An 18,992-nucleotide genomic window follows, 5' to 3' on the forward strand; every position below is an offset into this window, starting at 1 on the left:
TTAGAAAAATCACTTGTATAATATTTAGTATTATATTTTGGTTCACACTAGAAATATTTTGTATTTCATTTTTCACTATTTATAAAAAAACGTTTTCCCGTAGGATCCCATAGCAAATGCATGCGGGTCATTTTTGACCCACTGACGGCCCGTTCACACGGCGGCGTGCGTTGAAGCTTCCAACGCTTCTGCCCATTCACTTTGAATGGGGTGAAGTCACTTTTAGCCGAACTGCATTTTGGGAAGCGACGTGGAGCGTAGCTGGCTTCAAAAGTTGAGCAATGTTCATCTTTTGGCGCCTCGGCAGAAGCGTCAGCCAATGAAATCCTGTTTATGCAAATCTGCCAGTACAAGCGCTAGCCAATCAAACCGCGTGTATGCTGGGAGAGACTACGCAGGTCATTTCCTCATATTCAAAAAAATGGAGGGAAAATTGATTCTAGCGATAGTGAATCACCCGGTGCTGTATGATCAGTCTCTGTTCATCTACCGGGATACAAACCGGAGGAGCGAGGCATGGAGGGAGGTGGCAGAGACAGTGGGTGAAACTGGTAGGTTTTCGCCTGTTTGGGATTTTATATATATATATATATATTGCTCGCATAAAATCCCCGGGGGTTTTTTGCTTTCTATGTCGGGGGCGGGAGATTCATGTGATTGGTTGTTGGTCGCGTTGCTCGCAAAAAATCCCCAAGCTTCAGATACGCCCACCGCCAAGCGTCAACGCACGCTGCTGTGTGGACGCTCCGTTATGGAAGCTTGGGGTAGAAATACAAAAACTATAATTTCTTAAAATGTAAATTTTAAATTTGAATGGCTTGATATCCAAAACATGTTATTTGAGGAATAGCTGGAATATTAAATGATAAAAATATGTAATTACAAAGATACTCTAAGAAAACCACCTCACCGGGTCCAAAAAGACCCACTTAAGCATCGAAGGGTTAATTGTTCTTGCACTATTTTTGTATTTTATTATATATGTTGCATCGTTGGAAAAGCTCAGGTCAGAAGATTTTCATAACCATTTCTACCCTGTAGCTGCTGAGCAAATGACATTAAAACCGTTGAAACCTTTTTTTACGCTGCTATGGACATTCTTGCAATTATGTACATTTCCCAAAGACATTGAAGTGACTGTTATTTTGTATATATTGATTATTGTGTTTTTATTTAGGTCTTAATGTGTGCACAAATGTGTATTTATATACATATTTTTATATACATTTGTTTTTATATTGGGGATTGTGGGAAACGGTATTTCGATCTCTCCGTCTGTAAACACAAACTGGAAGATGTTGACTCTGACTGACTTGACTTTGAATCTTTTGAACAAATGATCATTCCCTGGTTCAAAGTAAATGCAGTGGGATATATTACTAGATTATATTTCCTCACCTGTGCAGGTCTGGGATCAGGCCCTGCCGGTAGCAGCTGCTCAGCTGGCCCAGCAGCTGCTGCTGTTTACCATACAGACTCAGGTAGTTGGAGAGGGGGAGGGGCTTCAGGGAGAGACAGGTGAGCGCCTCCACCTGCTCGTAGCTGTCCAGGTGTAACGAGAAGTAGTTCCCCGTCTCCACACGCCCCGTCACCAAGCAGCTGTCCTGCAACTAAACACATTATGAAAAGTCCCTTAAATTAAAACACATTTCACTTTTTCAACTTAGGAATCTTTCTTAAAGGAATAATGATTGGATGTTATCTTCAAGAGTTTCAGAAAATGATGTATCTGTTTTCTTAAAGAGAATCCTGCTGATTTAGTATTCATCACACACTGCAAACAAATGGTCGTTGAAGAAATGTTTAATTCAATATTTAAAGAAAATGCTGTTTTCAGCCGCTGGAATATGGAGTTCCTGCTTTTCTCGGTTTAATATATTCATATTTAAGGGATTTCTTGGGGGGTGTTTGGACTGACTAAAAAGAACAACAACATGAACATTCTTCACTATTTCCTGACATGTTGACGTGTCTTCAAGCAGAAGTTAGTTAGTTCTCTTGTTCTTCAGGAGTTTGTAGAGGGATTCGCGTTAAAACATGGATTAAAAGACAAGGCAGTGATATTCTCCAATTGTGCTTTTATCCAAAAATAAAACACACCCCAGTCTGTTGTTTATATTAAAACCTTACCTTTTGAACAGGAGGAGCGGTCAGCTGGGTAGCAGACGGTTTAGTGACCTGCAGGAAGTGGAATCCTCCAGGAAGCTTCCCACCTGAGAGAGGAGGAAGGTTAAGGTGTGAGGAGGTCCATTTCATTCATGTGTCGTTGTTTCCTTACTTTTTGTAGCCTGAGGGATTATTCAGAAATATAATTAGTAATTGAAGACCTTACATGCAACAGTTAAAAGACCAATCATGGCATCAACGGTGAGTAAATCAGCGCAGAGTACTCACAAAATGTACCAAGTGACTACAGGTGAAAATATTGCATAAAGCAGTCTAACAAAAAGACCCAGAGTTTATTAACTCGGTTGTAGGAGCCAAAACATTGATTTATTATTTTGATCATTTAATCATTTAATGTATGTAATGGAGTATAACTGATTGGTGTCATTTGATCGGGATCCGCAGCCACGGTGGGGCGGAGCGGCTGATTGGTGCTGCGATTGCCTCAGCTGGTTAAAAGAGTCCTGCTGATTATACTCTGGGTTCTATTTTGGTTGTGAAGCCACACGTTTTTTTTAACGCTGCATTGCACTGCAGAGACGAGAAGATTTGTTTATTTAAATAACGAAAACTGTTTCAACATCGTCTGGTAAGATACCTTCATTTGTGTGTTTAAAGAAGAGAACGAACAGTGTTGAAATGGAAACGATAACATAGAAATAAATGTTATTCGGTTGACATAGAAGTGCTGGGAAAGTTTGCTCAGCTTGTTTTACCGAAGACTCAAGACCCAGAAGTCGTCCCACTACAACAGTCCATCATCCGGTTAAAGTATAGAGTTAAAAGGCCTGAATTATGTAAAAGTGTATGGTGAAAATGTGCCTCAAAACTGGATCAAAAGTCAATTTATGACACATGCTAAAAAGGGAATATGGGGACAGATGATGTCCGTTCACAACTCAGCTGAGTATATAACACAGGCATGTTGTTTTTAGAGCGTTATGTATGTATGTAGATATCCTCGATGATTCGGCCTCTCTGAAAAGTTCACGTGTGTGTCACCCCCGTGAGAGTGGCTGTCGTGTTTGTGTTACCTGTGGAGTGGCCTTGGTTCCTTCGTGAATACACGGCAGCACAATGCACCATTGTTACGCCCCGCTATGGTTTGAGTGTTCGACGAAATAACACGAGCAGTGGGTGGGCAGGTAAAGGTTTGTAAAACGCTCCAAGGTGATGCTGGTGAATTCAGTCAGATACAAACGTGTTTGGACAGCAGGAAGAGTATTAAAGGGTAAACTGAGAGACCCTAGAACATATACTGAGAAGTAGTGCTGATGAATGTGAAGGAATTTAAGGTTTATAATAAAGATACGACACGTGGGAATTGAATAGCAGGAGAGATAATGCAGTACTGAAGTGGTTTTAAGGGGGCCAGGGTTTTATAGAAGTCCCATTCATTGCCATAGATGACTCACCACAACAAAAGATGAACAAGTGTGTCATCAGTGTGTGGGAGACGGCCCCCGAAGGGCATGTGGAGAAGTGGCTGCGCGATTGTGCTGCGAAATATCATTTTTAGATGCATCTCAATTCTCTCTGGACATTTTTTAATGCAACACACACACACACACACACACACACACACACACACACACACACACACACACACACACACACACACACACCACACACACACACACACACACACACACACACACACACACACACACACACACACACACACCTTGAATCTTGGCCTGTCCGTACAGCGGAACGAGGCGCTCTGTTTCTGGAGGAGTTTCCATCGCGGGCTCCAACGTGGGGTCGAAGAGACGCAGCAACATGGCCGCCAGATCCCGGCCCACCTCCTTAGAGTTGAAGTTTGCGTTCGACCACTCGTCGGAGTAGTAGCTGCGGGAGAATTTGGTGAGAGGTCCGGCTGCAGAAATGGAGGAATCGCTGGTGTGGAAAGTGGCGTCTATAACGAGTCTGCTGTCGAACACCAGGAAGGAGTCGTTGATGCTCCGGAAGGCCTCAGAGTCCACGGCTTTATTGGAGAGATTAATGAACACCTGAAAGGAGAAAAGCAAGATATGTTTTCTGTTTCTTGGGATGTCATGATTTTTATATGCTGCCCCTTATACATGAGTAACACATGCGTCACTTCCGGGCAAAAATGACGGCTCCGCCCACTTTTGGGGGAAAACAACGCTGTCATTTGAATGGCGGTCAATACAATTCTGAAGTTTTTGCCAATCCGATCAGAAATGTTTGAAAACCGTGGATTTGTGGATCTTCAAAGAGCCAGATTACGATGGCCAGACAGGCGAACAATTACATGAAATCATTGGAAATGGACGATCGGGCTCGATATATGGTTAAATATAGCAGTTGGCGATCGGTGTCCATAGATGAGAGTAGCATCACTTTACGGCCCACCCACTTTTGGGGGAAACCAACGCTGCTGTTCGAGCCTGAAGCCACAGAGCTCTTCTTTTACTGTCCAATTATTTCCCGCCTCGCTCATGAGAGTAACAGCCGGCGAAATGACGGCCTCGCCTACTGATTTTAATTTAACCATATATCGAGCCCGATCGTCGATTTCAAATGATTTAATGTAAATGTTTGCCTGACTGGCCATCGCAACCGGGCTCTTTGAAGATCAGAAAATGTCTGATCGGATTGGCAAAAACGTCAATCAAATGACAGCGTTGTTTTCCCCAAAAAGTGGGCGGGGCCGTAATTTTCGCCCGGAAGTGACGTAGGTGTTACTCTCATCTATGCTTGGAATAAAGTACAGAAAGAGCTGAAACTGTCAGATTTGATCACTACGGGGGAGTTCAAGTCTTAAAGGACGGAGAACAAGAATCCATTGGTCGATGTGATTGCTCGTATATCCCATAATTGAAGTCGTTTTAAAATTGTGCCAGTTTTTAGTGTTTTATAATAGTTATTTTATTTGCATATTCACTGGGTAATGTGTTCATTAGTGTTTTACAGCTGTATTCGTCTGCCTGTATTGTTTGTGTTCATTTGTTGTAACTTTCTCCATGCTGCCCCTCTTGGCCAGGTCGCTGTTGAAAAATAGATTTGAATCTCAGTGAGACTTTTACCTGGTTAAATAAAGGATATATGATCAGATGAACACATTTCCACACAAACCAACTTCTGTGATTAAACTCGTGGAGCTGGACAAACGTTTTAAAAAAGCCCTATTGGAGTTTTCCCTTTCCTGTAGTGTGATGTTTCTCTCCCACACATGGACCATATTGTGATCTGATAACATTGTGGTGCAGCTCTAGTTTTGTCTACACTTTCTCTCTATCCTTCACAGCTAACACATCTGTCAATATATTTCCAGCCTAGAAAACAAATGTTTAAGCCACATTTCTGAATGCTCTGGTTTGACACAATATAAAAACAACAAAACCTCATCTGCAGGGTGCCTCTAATTCAGCCTAAAATGAGGAAAACAAACACACAATCGGAGAGTACAATCCTCTACTGTCTGAAACAATGGGAATGGGAAACACACCAACATCATTCTGTGCTCCACAAACACAGCCTGCTTCCAGGAGGGGAATTAAAATCCAGCCAGCCGCTCGTTCATGGCCCCCTGGACAGTAACCCAGCATTGTTAGGGAAATATTTACTTCAGTGAACACTAATAACTAACTGGACAAGCAGACATGCTAGTCTACTTGCCAGCAGTGTGAACCCTGAAAACATTATGATAGAAATGTATTGTACGGGTCCCGAGCACATAGAAACTGCCGGAGGCTAACTTGCATATGTTGGGCAATTGGCACAAGTTGTATTCAGTAGCATTCATTACATTACATTACATTGCATTTAGCTGACGCTTTTGTCCAAAGCGACTTACAATAAGTACATTCGACCAGGAAGACACAACCTTGAAGAAAACAGAATCATATAAGTATATCAGGTTTCATAGAGCCAAACATTTCAAAGTGCTACTCAACTGGCTTTAGGTAATCCAGTCCTTTAGTGGTATAAAAGTGCTTCGTTAATCGTTCTAACGCTCGAAGTGGAGTCGAAAGAGATGAGTTTTCAGTTTGCGCCGGAAGATGTGCAAGCTATCTGCCGTCCTGATGTCAATGGGGAGCTCATTCCACCATCTTGGAGCCAGGATAGCAAACCCACGTGTTTTCGCCGATGGGAACTTGGGTCCCCCTCGCAGCGAGGGCGCAACGAGTCGTTTGGCTGATGCAGAGCGTAGTGCACGCGCTGGGGTGTACGGTTTAACCATGTCCTGGATGTAGGAGGGCCAGATCCATTCGCAGCACGGTAAGCAAGTACCAGTGTCTTGAAGTGGATTCTAGCAGTTACCGGAAGCCAGTGAAGGGAGCGGAGGAGGAGCGGAGTGGTGTGGGAGCATTTAGGAAGGTTGAAAAACCAGACGAGCCGCTGCATTCTGGTGAGCTGCAGAGGTCGGATGGCACATGCAGGTAGACCAGCCAGGAGGGAGTTGCAGTAGTCTAGGCGTGAGATGACGAGAGCCTGGACCAGAACCTGAGTCGCTTTCTGAGTCAGCTGGGGACGTATCTTCCTGATGTTGTAAAGCGTGTATCTGCAGCAACGGGTTGTAGCAGCGATGTTTGCAGTGAAGGACAGGTTGTTATCTAGGGTCACACCCAGATTCCTTGCAGTCTGAGTCGGGGAAAACAACTGAGGTGCCGATGTTGATTGTCAGGTCAAGAGTTGGACAATCTTTTCCCGGGAGGAAGAGCAGCTCAGTCCTTGTCAAGGTTGAGCTTGAGGTGGTGAGCAGACATCCACTGAGAGATGTCAGCTAGACAAGCAGAGATGCGTGCGACGACCTGGGTCTCTGAGCGGGGAAAGGACAGAATTAATTGGGTGTCGTCAGCGTAGCAGTGGTAAGAAAAACCATGCGGGCTAATGACTGGATCCGAGCGAGTTTGTGTACAAGGAGAAGAGGAGGGGACCAAGAACAGAGCCCTGAGGGACCCCCGGTAGTTAATTGACAAGGGTCGGACTCAGACCCTCTCCAAGTCACCCTGTAGGTACGGTCTTTCAGGTATGAGGTGAGGAGGGAAAGTGCAGAGCCAGAAACTCCAAGTTTTTGGAGAGTGCGAAGGAGGATCTGATGATTCACCGTGTCGAATGCAGCAGACAGGTCCAACAGGATGATGACAGAGGAGAGGGATGCAGTTTTGGCAGTGTGCATTCATTTGCAAATGCAGACAATAGCAAAATTGCTTGGCCGAATTGGACATGTTTGGTGTGGTTTTTGAGGTATATTGAGGATGCTGAATACATTTCTGACATTTTTAAGATCCGGGAGCACAATTATGGCCCAAAACTGCCATTTTTGATCCTGAAAATGTCCGAAATGGATTCAGCTTCCTCAATATCCCCCAACAACCCTACAAAGACATTCCTAATCGAATTTGTAACCATTGTCTGCATATGCTAATTAATGCAACTTATTCCAATTGTGCAAACTGCGAAACATATATAGTCCGGCAGTGGCTCAGTCAGTAGGGGCTTTGGACTGTGAGCCGTAGGGTCGCCGGTTCAAGTCCCCGAACAGACCTGAATATGGAGTGTGGACTGCTACTTGGTCCCCTGCCATGGTGCCATTGAGCACCCCCTCCCCCCCCCCCCCCCCCCCCCCCCCCCCCCCCCCCCACTCCCCCCACTGCGCTGTACAATAGCTGCTCCTAGTACTAGACTCCTGGTACTAGGATGGGTTAAATGCAGAGAACACATTTCACTGTGTGCTCTGCATGTGTGACCATTAACGAGGGTTTCATCCTCCCATTCTATTCTATCTAAAAGTTAGCATCCAGCAGTTTCTATGTGCCCTACTATACATTTCTATCATAACACTTTGGGGTACTCTACATTTCCAGGTTAACAATAAGACGATGTTGATTTACCCCACACTGCAGATTGAGGGTCTCTGCGTCTGTAGTGAAGGTCACAGATGTGAGGGGGTTGGGGTTGTCTCCGTTGTTCATGAGGGCCAGCAGGCAGTGATGGTGGACCTGAACCTCGGCCTTCTTCAGGGCCGTCGCCACAGCTTTCTCCACCTCCGGGTCGCTGAAGCAGGAGACGCCGGGCTCGGGAGGCGTGAAGACGACATGGATACGATTACCCAGAATCCCGAGGCTGAGCAAAGTCTCAACGGTGGTGAAAACGTCGATGCTGTTTCCGTAGACGATGGCGTTATCTGGAGAGACACATTTTGTTTGTTGCAAACGGATCCTTTTTTAAGCACCCATTTTTGTAAAAGGAGAGCATTTTTATCCCAAAAAACTCAGATTTTTTTAATTCAACTTCCCTTTCGAGTCCTAAAAAGGCCAAACCATCTGATATTTCACGTTATAATAAAAGTTTATGGAAAAATGAAAACAACTGGTGTAGCAGAACCTTTAGTTTTCAGTCTTTTTAAGTACATTCACTTGGTAATCCTTCTTTGAGGCAGAACATATAATTAGGTATTTTTACGTTGTTGTTTTGGTACTTTTAGTTGAGTAACAGACCATCGTTGGTTATTAGAATGAACACAGCTTCAGTTCAGTGCCTCTGTCCGTGGTGCTGAACCAGAGGAGCTACACCAAGGACAGCACAACACAAAAACCTCTCGTTAACAATCTATATTCCACTGCTCATATATACCACCACTACAATTGCTCAGGGAAACAAGTTCTTTATGTGTAAAATTCCCATAAATATGTAAGCGTACAGCTTTGTTAAGGTAAACAAGTTATTATGATGTTGCCACTACACACTGGTCTTGTTTTTAATCATGGAGCCAGTGTAATGAACACCTTGCATCATAAACAAACCAGTGTCCCTTGCCATTTTTTGGGAATGCCTGCATTGTTTTTGGAGGGGATATGGATTGCCTCTCGGTGCATCAGGAGTGTCTTCAGCTTTAAAATATAAAGTCTGGTGTTGTTCTACCCTTTTCTTTTTGTTAAAATATGCCATGAAAAGACCAACTATGTGTGTGTGTGTGTGTGTGTGTGTGTGTGTGTGTGTGTGTGTGTGTGTGTGTGTGTGTGTGTGTCAAAGCCTGATGCATATTTTTGAGTGATTACAAACTATTAAAAACACGTTCCTTCATCACCATATACTACACACTGTAGTTTATTTTGGCTCAATCAAACACACATCATCCTGCAGCCACAAATATTAACTGAAGCACCATGTGATTAAATGTGGTTTAATCCGGTGGTGAAAAATCTACTGTCACTGGAATGGAAATACTGAAAGCTGAAGCTAAATAAAACGGCATATTTGTGATTTAAAAAGTGTTCTGACGGTAAGTACTGAGAGACTCCATCTGCTTCAGTCTACCGCTGAACTTCACATTCATACGTTTCTTTCGGCTGTTATTAAAATATGTAAATACACATGTTATCTGCTGGAGTCTGCATTTATTAATGGCTTTGCTTCATGACTAGGATCATCTAATTAGTACATTTAAAAGCCTCACTCCAGATCAGTGCACAATTCCTTCAGAGAGCAGATTCATTCTGCTTAATGACACTGTGGGTTTTATCCTCTGGCTCTCAGAAAGTGATGTGATAATGGAAAACTGGATGGGAGAGGCCAACATGATTCACACAGATGAAAGATTTCTCTGCAGCTAATTAGCGGCTAATTATACCGGAGCACTTCAGCGCTGACTGGCTGAGTAATGACATACAACTACACATTAATATTAGGTTCTGTGTGTGAGTGTGTGTGTGTATGAGAGTGTATGTGTGTGTGTGAGTGTGTGTGTGTGTGTGTGTGTGTGTGTGTGTGTGGTGTGTGTGTGTGAGAGTGTATGTGTGTGTGTTAGCTCACCCTCCAGCTCCACAAAGTTGGCGCTCAGCCAGCGGCGGGCAGCCATACAGTCGTGGAGGTCGTTGAGGGTGAAGAGGTTGGAGGGCAGCTGGAGGTTTGAGTCGGGCTGATTCACTTCAGCAGGACGAGGCGCCTGCAGCAGCATATCATAATAGTGTTACGTTTATTAGCTAGCTATATCTTTATATCGTGTTATAGAGTGGTGCAGGAATGAGTCCTGAAGCACTTCCTGTTGCATCGTTTTGAAGTCTTTAGTATGAGTTTTTGGTTGTTAGCCTGAAATAAGGTATGTGGTTAACATAAGCTGAAGAGATTTTAACAAGTTGTTCTAGGACATAAATAATTCAGTAAATACCCCACTGGTGGATTTAAAAACAGCAGTTGCTAACAAGTGTCTAAATGAGACAACTAAACATCATCACACCCAACATTAGCCTCCTTTGGCTTAGCGGTGGTGACGTGAAGTCATGTGACCGTGCTGTAGTTCCTTTATAGCCCAACATTAGCCACCTTTAGCTTAGCGGTGGTGACATGAAGTCATGTGACCGTGCTGTAGTTCCTTTATAGCCCAACATTAGCCACCTTTAGCTTAGCGGTGGTGACGTGAAGTCATGTGACCGTGCTGTAGTTTCCTTTATAGCCCAACATTATCCTCCTTTAGCTTAGCGGTGGAGACGTGAAGTCATGTGACCGTGCTGTAGTTCCTTTATAGCCCAACATTAGCCTCCTTTAAGCTTAGCGGTGGTGACCGTGAAGTCATGTGAACCGTGCTGTAGTTCCTTTATAGCCCAACATTAGCCCCTTTAGCTTAGCGGTGGTGAAGTCATGTGAACCGTGCAGTAGTTCCTTTATAGCCCAACATTAGCCCCTTTAAGCTTAGCGGTGGTGAGTGAAGTCAGTGACCGTGCTGTAGTTCCTTTATAGCCCAACATTAGCCTCCTTTGCTTAGCGGTGGTGACGTGAAGTCATGTGACCGTGCTGTAGTTCCTTTATAGCCCAACATTAGCCACCTTAGCTTAGCGGTGGTGAAGTCATGTGACCGTGCTGTAGTTCCTTTATAGCCAACATTAGCCACCTTTAGCTTAGCGGTGGTGAAGTGAAGTCATGTGACCGGTGCTGTAGTACCTTTTATAGCCCAACATTAGCGCCTTTAGCTTAGCGGTGGTGACGTGAAGTCATGTGACCGTGCTGCAGTTCCTTTATAGCCCAACATTAGCCACCTTTAGCTTAGCGGTGGTGACATGAAGTCATGTGACCGTGCTGTAGTTCCTTTATAGCCCAACATTAGCCACCTTTAGCTTAGCGGTGGTGACGTGAAGTCATGTGACCGTGCCGTAGTTCCTTTATAGCCCAACATTAGCCACCTTTAGCTTAGCGGTGGTGACGTGAAGTCATGTGACCGTGCCGTAGTTCCTTTATAGCCCAACATTAGCCTCCTTTAGCTTAGCGGTGGTGACGTGAAGTCATGTGACCGTGCTGTAGTTCCTTTATAGCCCAACATTAGCCACCTTTAGCTTAGCGGTGGTGAAGTCATGTGACCGTGCAGTAGTTCCTTTATAGCCCAACATTAGCCCCCTTTAGCTTAGCGGTGGTGACGTGAAGTCATGTGACCGTGCTGTAGTTCCTTTATAGCCCAACATTAGCCTCCTTTAGCTTAGCGGTGGTGACGTGAAGTCATGTGACCGTGCTGTAGTTCCTTTATAGCCCAACATTAGCCACCTTTAGCTTAGCGGTGGTGAAGTCATGTGACCGTGCTGTAGTTCCTTTATAGCCCAACATTAGCCACCTTTAGCTTAACGGTGGTGACGTGAAGTCATGTGACCGTGCTGTAGTACCTTTATAGCCCAACATTAGCCGCCTTTAGCTTAGCGGTGGTGACGTGAAGTCATGTGACCGTGCTGCAGTTCCTTTATAGCCCAACATTAGCCTCCTTTAGCTTAGCGGTGGTGACGTGAAGTCATGTGACCGTGCTGTAGTTCCTTTATAGCCCAACATTAGCCCCCTTTAGCTTAGCGGTGGTGACGTGAAGTCATGTGTCCGTGCTGTAGTTCCTTTATAGCCCAACATTAGCCGCCTTTAGCTTAGCGGTGGTGACGTGAAGTCATGTGACCGTGCTGTAGTTCCTTTATAGCCCAACATTAGCCGCCTTTAGCTTAGCGGTGGTGACGTGAAGTCATGTGACCGTGCTGCAGTTCCTTTATAGCCCAACATTAGCCTCCTTTAGCTTAGCGGTGGTGACGTGAAGTCATGTGACCGTGCTGTAGTTCCTTTATAGCCCAACATTAGCCCCCTTTAGCTTAGCGGTGGTGACGTGAAGTCATGTGTCCGTGCTGTAGTTCCTTTATAGCCCAACATTAGCCGCCTTTAGCTTAGCGGTGGTGACGTGAAGTCATGTGTCCGTGCTGTAGTTCCTTTATAGCCCAACATTAGCCGCCTTTAGCTTAGCGGTGTTGACGTGAAGTCATGTGTCCGTGCTGTAGTTCCTTTATAGCCCAACATTAGCCTCCTTTAGCTTAGCGGTGGTGACGTGAAGTCATGTGACCGTGCTGTAGTTTCTTTATAGCCCAACATTAGCCACCTTTAGCTTAGCGGTGGTGACGTGAAGTCATGTGACCGTGCTGTAGTTCCTTTATAGCCCAACATTAGCCGCCTTTAGCTTAGCGGTGGTGACGTGAAGTCATGTGACCGTGCTGTAGTTCCTTTATAGTCCAACATTAGCCGCCTTTAGCTTAGCGGTGGTGACGTGAAGTCATGTGTCCATGCTGTAGTTCCTTTATAGCCCAACATTAGCCGCCTTTAGCTTAGCGGTGGTGACGTGAAGTCATGTGTCCATGCTGTAGTTCCTTTATAGCCCAACATTAGCTTTTTAATTCAGAAATCATGAAGTGTTGTTAATATGTGGAGATTATCTTGCTGAACTAAATGTGTAAATATCATAAACGCAATAATCCAAAATGAAATTCTGTGTGTCACCTGGTACTGTAGGCCGGTGCAGAGGACCAGGTGGTCGTAGGGCACCGTCACTCCACCGGACACCAGGACGTGTTTGGACTTCCTGTTGATGGCCACCATCTTCCCGCTCACCACGCTGACGCAGGAGTGCAGAGGCACCCGGGACAGATCTCTGCTGCTGTACGCATGACTGCACACAGGAAGACACCTCTTAAGACACTCATGTGACTTAAAGGAGGATTAAGTTGCAAGTGCTCTTCCCTTTCAGAGTGTTTTCAAGAACTGTGACAGACTTCAAGCAAAATATATTGCTTCCTTAAACAAGAGTTTGGTGTGTCCCTTCTGGGTAGAAACATGGCACACTTCATGAAAGAGTAGCTCCCTATGTAGACACGAAAGACTCATTTTAGAGCTGCAATTTTATTAATTCATCAATTTGTTTTACATTTAAATTAATATGCAACAGTTTGGATAATTTATGATCATATTTTATGAAAGACGTGTTTTTAACAACTTTTTTGCCATTTTATAGATAAAATAAATAATCGTTTATAAGAAACAATAATTGGTCAATTATTTAACAATGAAATGTATCATTAGTTGCAGCCCTAGCTTATTCTGAAGTAACCCCAAAACAACAATATATATCTTTAGATGATTATACGCCAAATAATATACACAAAAAAAAGAATACAGTTATGAGTCATTTTCTGCCAATAGAAATCCCTTAATACTGATCACTGGTCCTTTGTGTTTATAGGAAATGCATCAACATGGTTCCCTTAATCTACAGCCATTACATTATGCGATAATTTTTTACCTCATAAAAATGTATTAAAGCAAAACATGTGTCTATTGCCGCTATAATTTAGCTGTAAAAGACATAGAAACACTTTATTGATCGTTTCTTGGTGTTGAGATCTCATCTAATAAGTGAATTAGTGCTGTTTTCCTCATTTTGGTCCATTCTCTCACCTTGTGGAGAGAAACCCGATGTCCTCGTGGTCGAAGTCGCTGAGGAGGCCGTGCGTGGAGACCAGTGTCAGGCTGTTGAACCTGAGGTGAGGGCTGAGAGACAAACAACACACAGCAGAACACAGTAAACAAACACAGGACACACTGAACAAATGCAGTACACAGTAAATACATAGTGCTTTTCCTGGGAAACCTAATTTCTGCAGAACCTACCTGCTTCATTTAGTGATGTGCAACAGCATGTATAGATAATTGCTTATATTAGCCATGTTAAGAGGACAATAACGAATATTAAAAAACACTCTTTAGTTTGCTTTATGTACTAGGAAGGTCTGGAGAAGATTCAGTAAAGCCACAGGACTACACAGTGTATTTGTTACTTTACTTTAGTTGTACTTGTTTACACACCAAGTTAGCGCTAATGTTAGCTTCCCAGTTAGTTAGCACAACCATTAGCAGATTTCAGGTGCAAGGCTTACTTTCTTTCTTATGTAGGAAAAAGGTGCCCCATTGGCTGGTAGTTGTGATTCATCTCTGGTTGTTTTTGAAGATGTATAGATATATTTTGTACATATAACTCTATTAGCATATTTTGTACATGCATAACAACATAACACACTACAGGAAAGGGAACACCCCAAAACGCAGAATAGGGTCTCGTTATTCTTTGTGAAAGCATCAATAGTAAATATTTCAATATCGTTGCGTTAGTTTTTATCAATGCATTTGGTCAAACATTTTTGATTCTCTTTATATTGGCCACCACAGTTTGAGGTTCCTCTGAATGATTTCACCCCAAGAAACATTTGCTTCAGTAAAACTCACACATTTGATCTGTTTGAGAGTCTCCTGCTTGTAGACGCATATTATGAAACCCTGAGGTGGTCCTTTTTTTCTTTATAACTAATGCTGTTGATGTTTTGTGATTTTAAAAAGGTGTCTATCACTGTACCATCTGGCCGGGGACAACAGCTGGAAATGAGCAATGTTGGCTAAAGCTGCCCCATTTACTGTTGTTTGTGACAGTTGATCAATGGGGATGTCCACGACACTATGAGCAAATAAACTAAACCAAACTGAACATTAAACATGGCCAAAAAAATCTCCGATGTTGAATATCTCTCAGCCTATACTGAGCATGTGTGACTCCTGCAGTGTCTCCTCCCTCTTTGAGTTTACTGTCCACAGTACACATCTCCTCTTGTCATGCAAATGCCTTCCTTTGTGTTTCCCTGCAGGACACCACAGAGCAGATAACAGCAGCTCCTGTGTGTGTGTGTGTGCGTGCGTGCGTGCGTGCGTGCGTGTGTGTGTGTGTGTGTGTAGCTTGCAGTGTTTGGTCTTATCTCTGTGACTCTGATCACCTCCTGTCTGCTCTTATCTCTCAGCCTCCTGACAAACTATCGCCCTGAAGCACACACACCAACACACACCAACACACACCAACACACACCAACACACACCAACACCCACCAACACACACCAACACACACCAACACACACCAACACACACCAACACACTGCTGAGCGCTCTGAAACAGTGTTGTGTTGCAGAGTAAAACATCACGTCTGCTTGTTTTGGAGCATTGTGGACACTTTTACACAACTTTATGACAGGGTTGTGAAATGTATTGATTTTTATATGAACATCTGGATATGAAAATACATATCGTTTAGGTTTTAGGTATCGTAAAGTTGCATAGGTATTGATTTGCCCTGGTTTTAAAGCCTTGCATTTCAGACAAGTGATGCAATGTTCTTAAAATAACCAGGCTGTTGTATTATTTGGCTTTATCCATTAATTATATACATTACAGATGATTGATTTTCAAAACTGTTAAATATTTTAGGAAAGTCAATAATCAACCCTACATAATCATTGAAATATCAATATTGAGTACTTGGCTCAAAAACACATTTGTATAGTTATTTCCCCATGACACTGAGCACTATAGGTTATATTGGATTTATAGGAATTGTATTTTGGATAACATTTATCAGTTACATTACTGGATAAGTTTAACATGGACAGTACACAATTAAGAACTATTGAATAGATGATATTGATATTACATATGACATAATACAAATATTCTAACCATATTGACCACCATTTCTCTCTAGTGGGAAACATGATGGACATTTAGCAATAAACACCATTTGCTTTAAATCTATTTATCTGGATAAAGATTGATTAATTGTTCAGTCTATAAAATGTCAGAAAAATAAGTTTGAAGCCAAATGTCTTTTAACGTCTTGCTTTGTTCCACTTACAGTTTTAAATCCAAAGATATGAAATATACAATGATTTAGAAACAGAGAAAGGCAGCCAATATCACAATTGAGAAGCTGAAACCAGCCAAATATTTTGCATTTTTGCTTGATAAATACCTAACAATACTAAAAATGTTTGATTAAGTTTATATTACTCACCTAGAGATCAGCTGGTGCTGTAATAAAACAACAAATCAGCGCTCAAACATGTGTACACACGGATCAAGTAAAGCATCCTTGACTCTCGTCACAAAGCTCAGAGTCATCAGTGGTTTGACCTTTGGCTCTGACGCATACAATAACAATAATCAGACAATGAGAGCAGTCGAACTTTCCCTGTTAATCTGAGCCTGGAGGAGGATTTACATCGAGGGGTTTCTGGTGTCTGGAGAGTCAGAGGATCTGTTATCAGCCGCTGACAGACGGTCAGCCTGCAGCTCTTTATCTGTCTGACCCCGAGACACAGTAATGAAGCTGGGAGGGGGGGAGGCAACAGCACACATCCTTTACTCAAGTAGAAGTACAGATACTCGTGTTTAAAAATACTCTGGTAAAAGTAGAAGTACTGACTGAACTCGAACATATAATAATGTCATTGTTAGCTAATGAATGTTTCCATGCTGAACAACGGCAACATGACAACGTTTCCATTGGTCCCTCTTCTTTAGAGAAGACCAGGAAATGATGGATACACGGATCGTGTTCAAATCAATAGGCACGCAATGACTCTAAAGAATAATGATCACGCATCAAACACACATTCAGACTAAAGGAACCAGCTGTTTGGAAAATGAGAGAAGTAGAAAGTACAGGTATTTGAGTTCAACATGTAAGAAGTAGAAAGTACAGGTATTTGAGTTCAACATGTGAGAAGTAGAAAGTACAGGTATTTGTGTTCAACATGTAAGAAGTAGAAAGTACAGGTATTTGAGTTCAAACATGTAAGAAGTAGAAAGTACAGGTATTTGTGTTCAACATGTAAGAAGTAGAAAGTACAGGTATTTGAGTTCAACATGTAAGAAGTAGAAAGTACAGGTATTTGTGTTCAACATGTAAGAAGTAGAAAGTACAGGTATTAGAGTTCAACATGTAAGAAGTAGAAAGTACAGGTATTTGGGTTCAACATGTAAGAAGTAGAAAGTAGAGGTATTTGAGTTCAACATGTAAGAAGTAGTACAGGTATTTGAGTTCAACATGTAAGAAGTAGAAAGTACAGGTATTTGAGTTCAACATGTAAGAAGTAGAAAGTACAGGTATTTGTGTTCAACATGTAAGAAGTAGAAAGTACAGGTATTTGTGTTCAGCATGTAAGAAGTAGAAAGTACAGGTATTTGAGTTCAACATGTAAGAAGTAGAAAGTACAGGTATTTGAGTTCAACATGTAAGAAGTAGAAAGTACAGGTATTTGAGTTCAACATGTGAGAAGTAGAAAGTACAGGTATTTGTGTTCAGCATGTAAGAAGTAGAAAGTACAGGTATTTGAGTTCAACATGTAAGAAGTAGAAAGTACAGGTATTTGAGTTCAACATGTAAGAAGTAGAAAGTACAGGTATTTGAGTTCAACATGTGAGAAGTAGAAAGTACAGGTATTTGAGTTCAACATGTAAGAAGTAGAAAGTACAGGTATTTGAGTTCAACATGTGAGAAGTAGAAAGTACAGGTATTTGAGTTCAACATGTAAGAAGTAGAAAGTACAGGTATTTGAGTTCAACATGTAAGAAGCAGAAAGTACAGGTATTTGAGTTCAACATGTAAGAAGTAGAAAGTACAGGTATTTGAGTTCAACATGTAAGAAGTAGAAAGTACAGGTATTTGAGTTCAACATGTGAGAAGTAGAAAGTACAGGTATTTGAGTTCAACATGTAAGAAGCAGAAAGTACAGGTATTTGAGTTCAACATGTGAGAAGTAGAAAGTACAGGTATTTGAGTTCAACATGTAAGAAGTAGAAAGTACAGGTATTTGAGTTCAACATGTGAGAAGTAGAAAGTACAGGTATTTGAGTTCAACATGTAAGAAGTAGAAAGTACAGGTATTTGAGTTCAACATGTGAGAAGTAGAAAGTACAGGTATTTGAGTTCAACATGTAAGAAGTAGAAAGTACAGGTATTTGAGTTCAACATGTAAGAAGCAGAAAGTACAGGTATTTGAGTTCAACATGTGAGAAGTAGAAAGTACAGGTATTTGAGTTCAACATGTAAGAAGTAGAAAGTACAGGTATTTGAGTTCAACATGTAAGAAGTAGAAAGTACAGGTATTTGGGTTCAACATGTAGGAAGTAGAAAGTACAGGTATTTGAGTTCAACATGTAAGAAGTAGAAAGTACAGGTATTTGAGTTCAACATGTAAGAAGTAGAAAGTACAGGTATTTGAGTTCAACATGTAAGAAGTAGAAAGTACAGGTATTTGAGTTCAACATGTAAGAAGTAGAAAGTACAGGTATTTGGGTTCAACATGTAGGAAGTAGAAAGTACAGGTATTTGAGTTCAACATGTAAGAAGTAGAAAGTACAGGTATTTGAGTTCAACATGTAAGAAGTAGAAAGTTCAGGTATTTGAGTTCAACATGTAAGAAGTCAAAGTAAAAAGTCGTCAGAAAAATAAGTAGTGGAGTAGATGCCAGAAAAAAGTACTTAAGTACAGTAACGAAGTGTTTGTACTCCACTACCTCCCACCTCTGCACGGGGACGTTTGGTCAGCGCTGATAAGGGAAAGTGACCCATCATTCAGCTCCTCAATGCGCTCACCGTTAGTTCAGCCGACACTAACTGCCTCATTATTCAAGTCATTAGTGACAGCAAACACAGATCCCTTACAGAGGATGGGGGGGGTAATTAAAGGGG

The 18,992-nt window shown here is 42.3% G+C and overlaps 1 protein-coding gene across 1 annotated transcript in view; it reads right to left on the minus strand.

Moving 5' to 3' along the window:
- cfap61 (cilia and flagella associated protein 61) overlaps window positions 1-18,992 on the minus strand; it is a 55,606-nt gene that overhangs the window by 7,118 nt on the left and 29,496 nt on the right. Inside the window, exons 17-23 of the mRNA XM_034203220.1 lie at window positions 13,879-13,971; window positions 12,925-13,093; window positions 9,952-10,084; window positions 8,031-8,323; window positions 3,851-4,178; window positions 2,131-2,213; window positions 1,399-1,610 (exon numbers count right to left, since the gene is read on the minus strand). Coding sequence (XP_034059111.1) covers window positions 1,399-1,610; window positions 2,131-2,213; window positions 3,851-4,178; window positions 8,031-8,323; window positions 9,952-10,084; window positions 12,925-13,093; window positions 13,879-13,971 — 1,311 coding nt within the window. The remainder of the gene's footprint in view (window positions 1-1,398; window positions 1,611-2,130; window positions 2,214-3,850; window positions 4,179-8,030; window positions 8,324-9,951; window positions 10,085-12,924; window positions 13,094-13,878; window positions 13,972-18,992) is intronic.

This window comes from Gymnodraco acuticeps, unplaced genomic scaffold, assembly GCF_902827175.1.
Source record: "Gymnodraco acuticeps unplaced genomic scaffold, fGymAcu1.1, whole genome shotgun sequence".
In the NCBI taxonomy this organism is placed as follows: Eukaryota; Metazoa; Chordata; class Actinopteri; order Perciformes; family Bathydraconidae; genus Gymnodraco; species Gymnodraco acuticeps.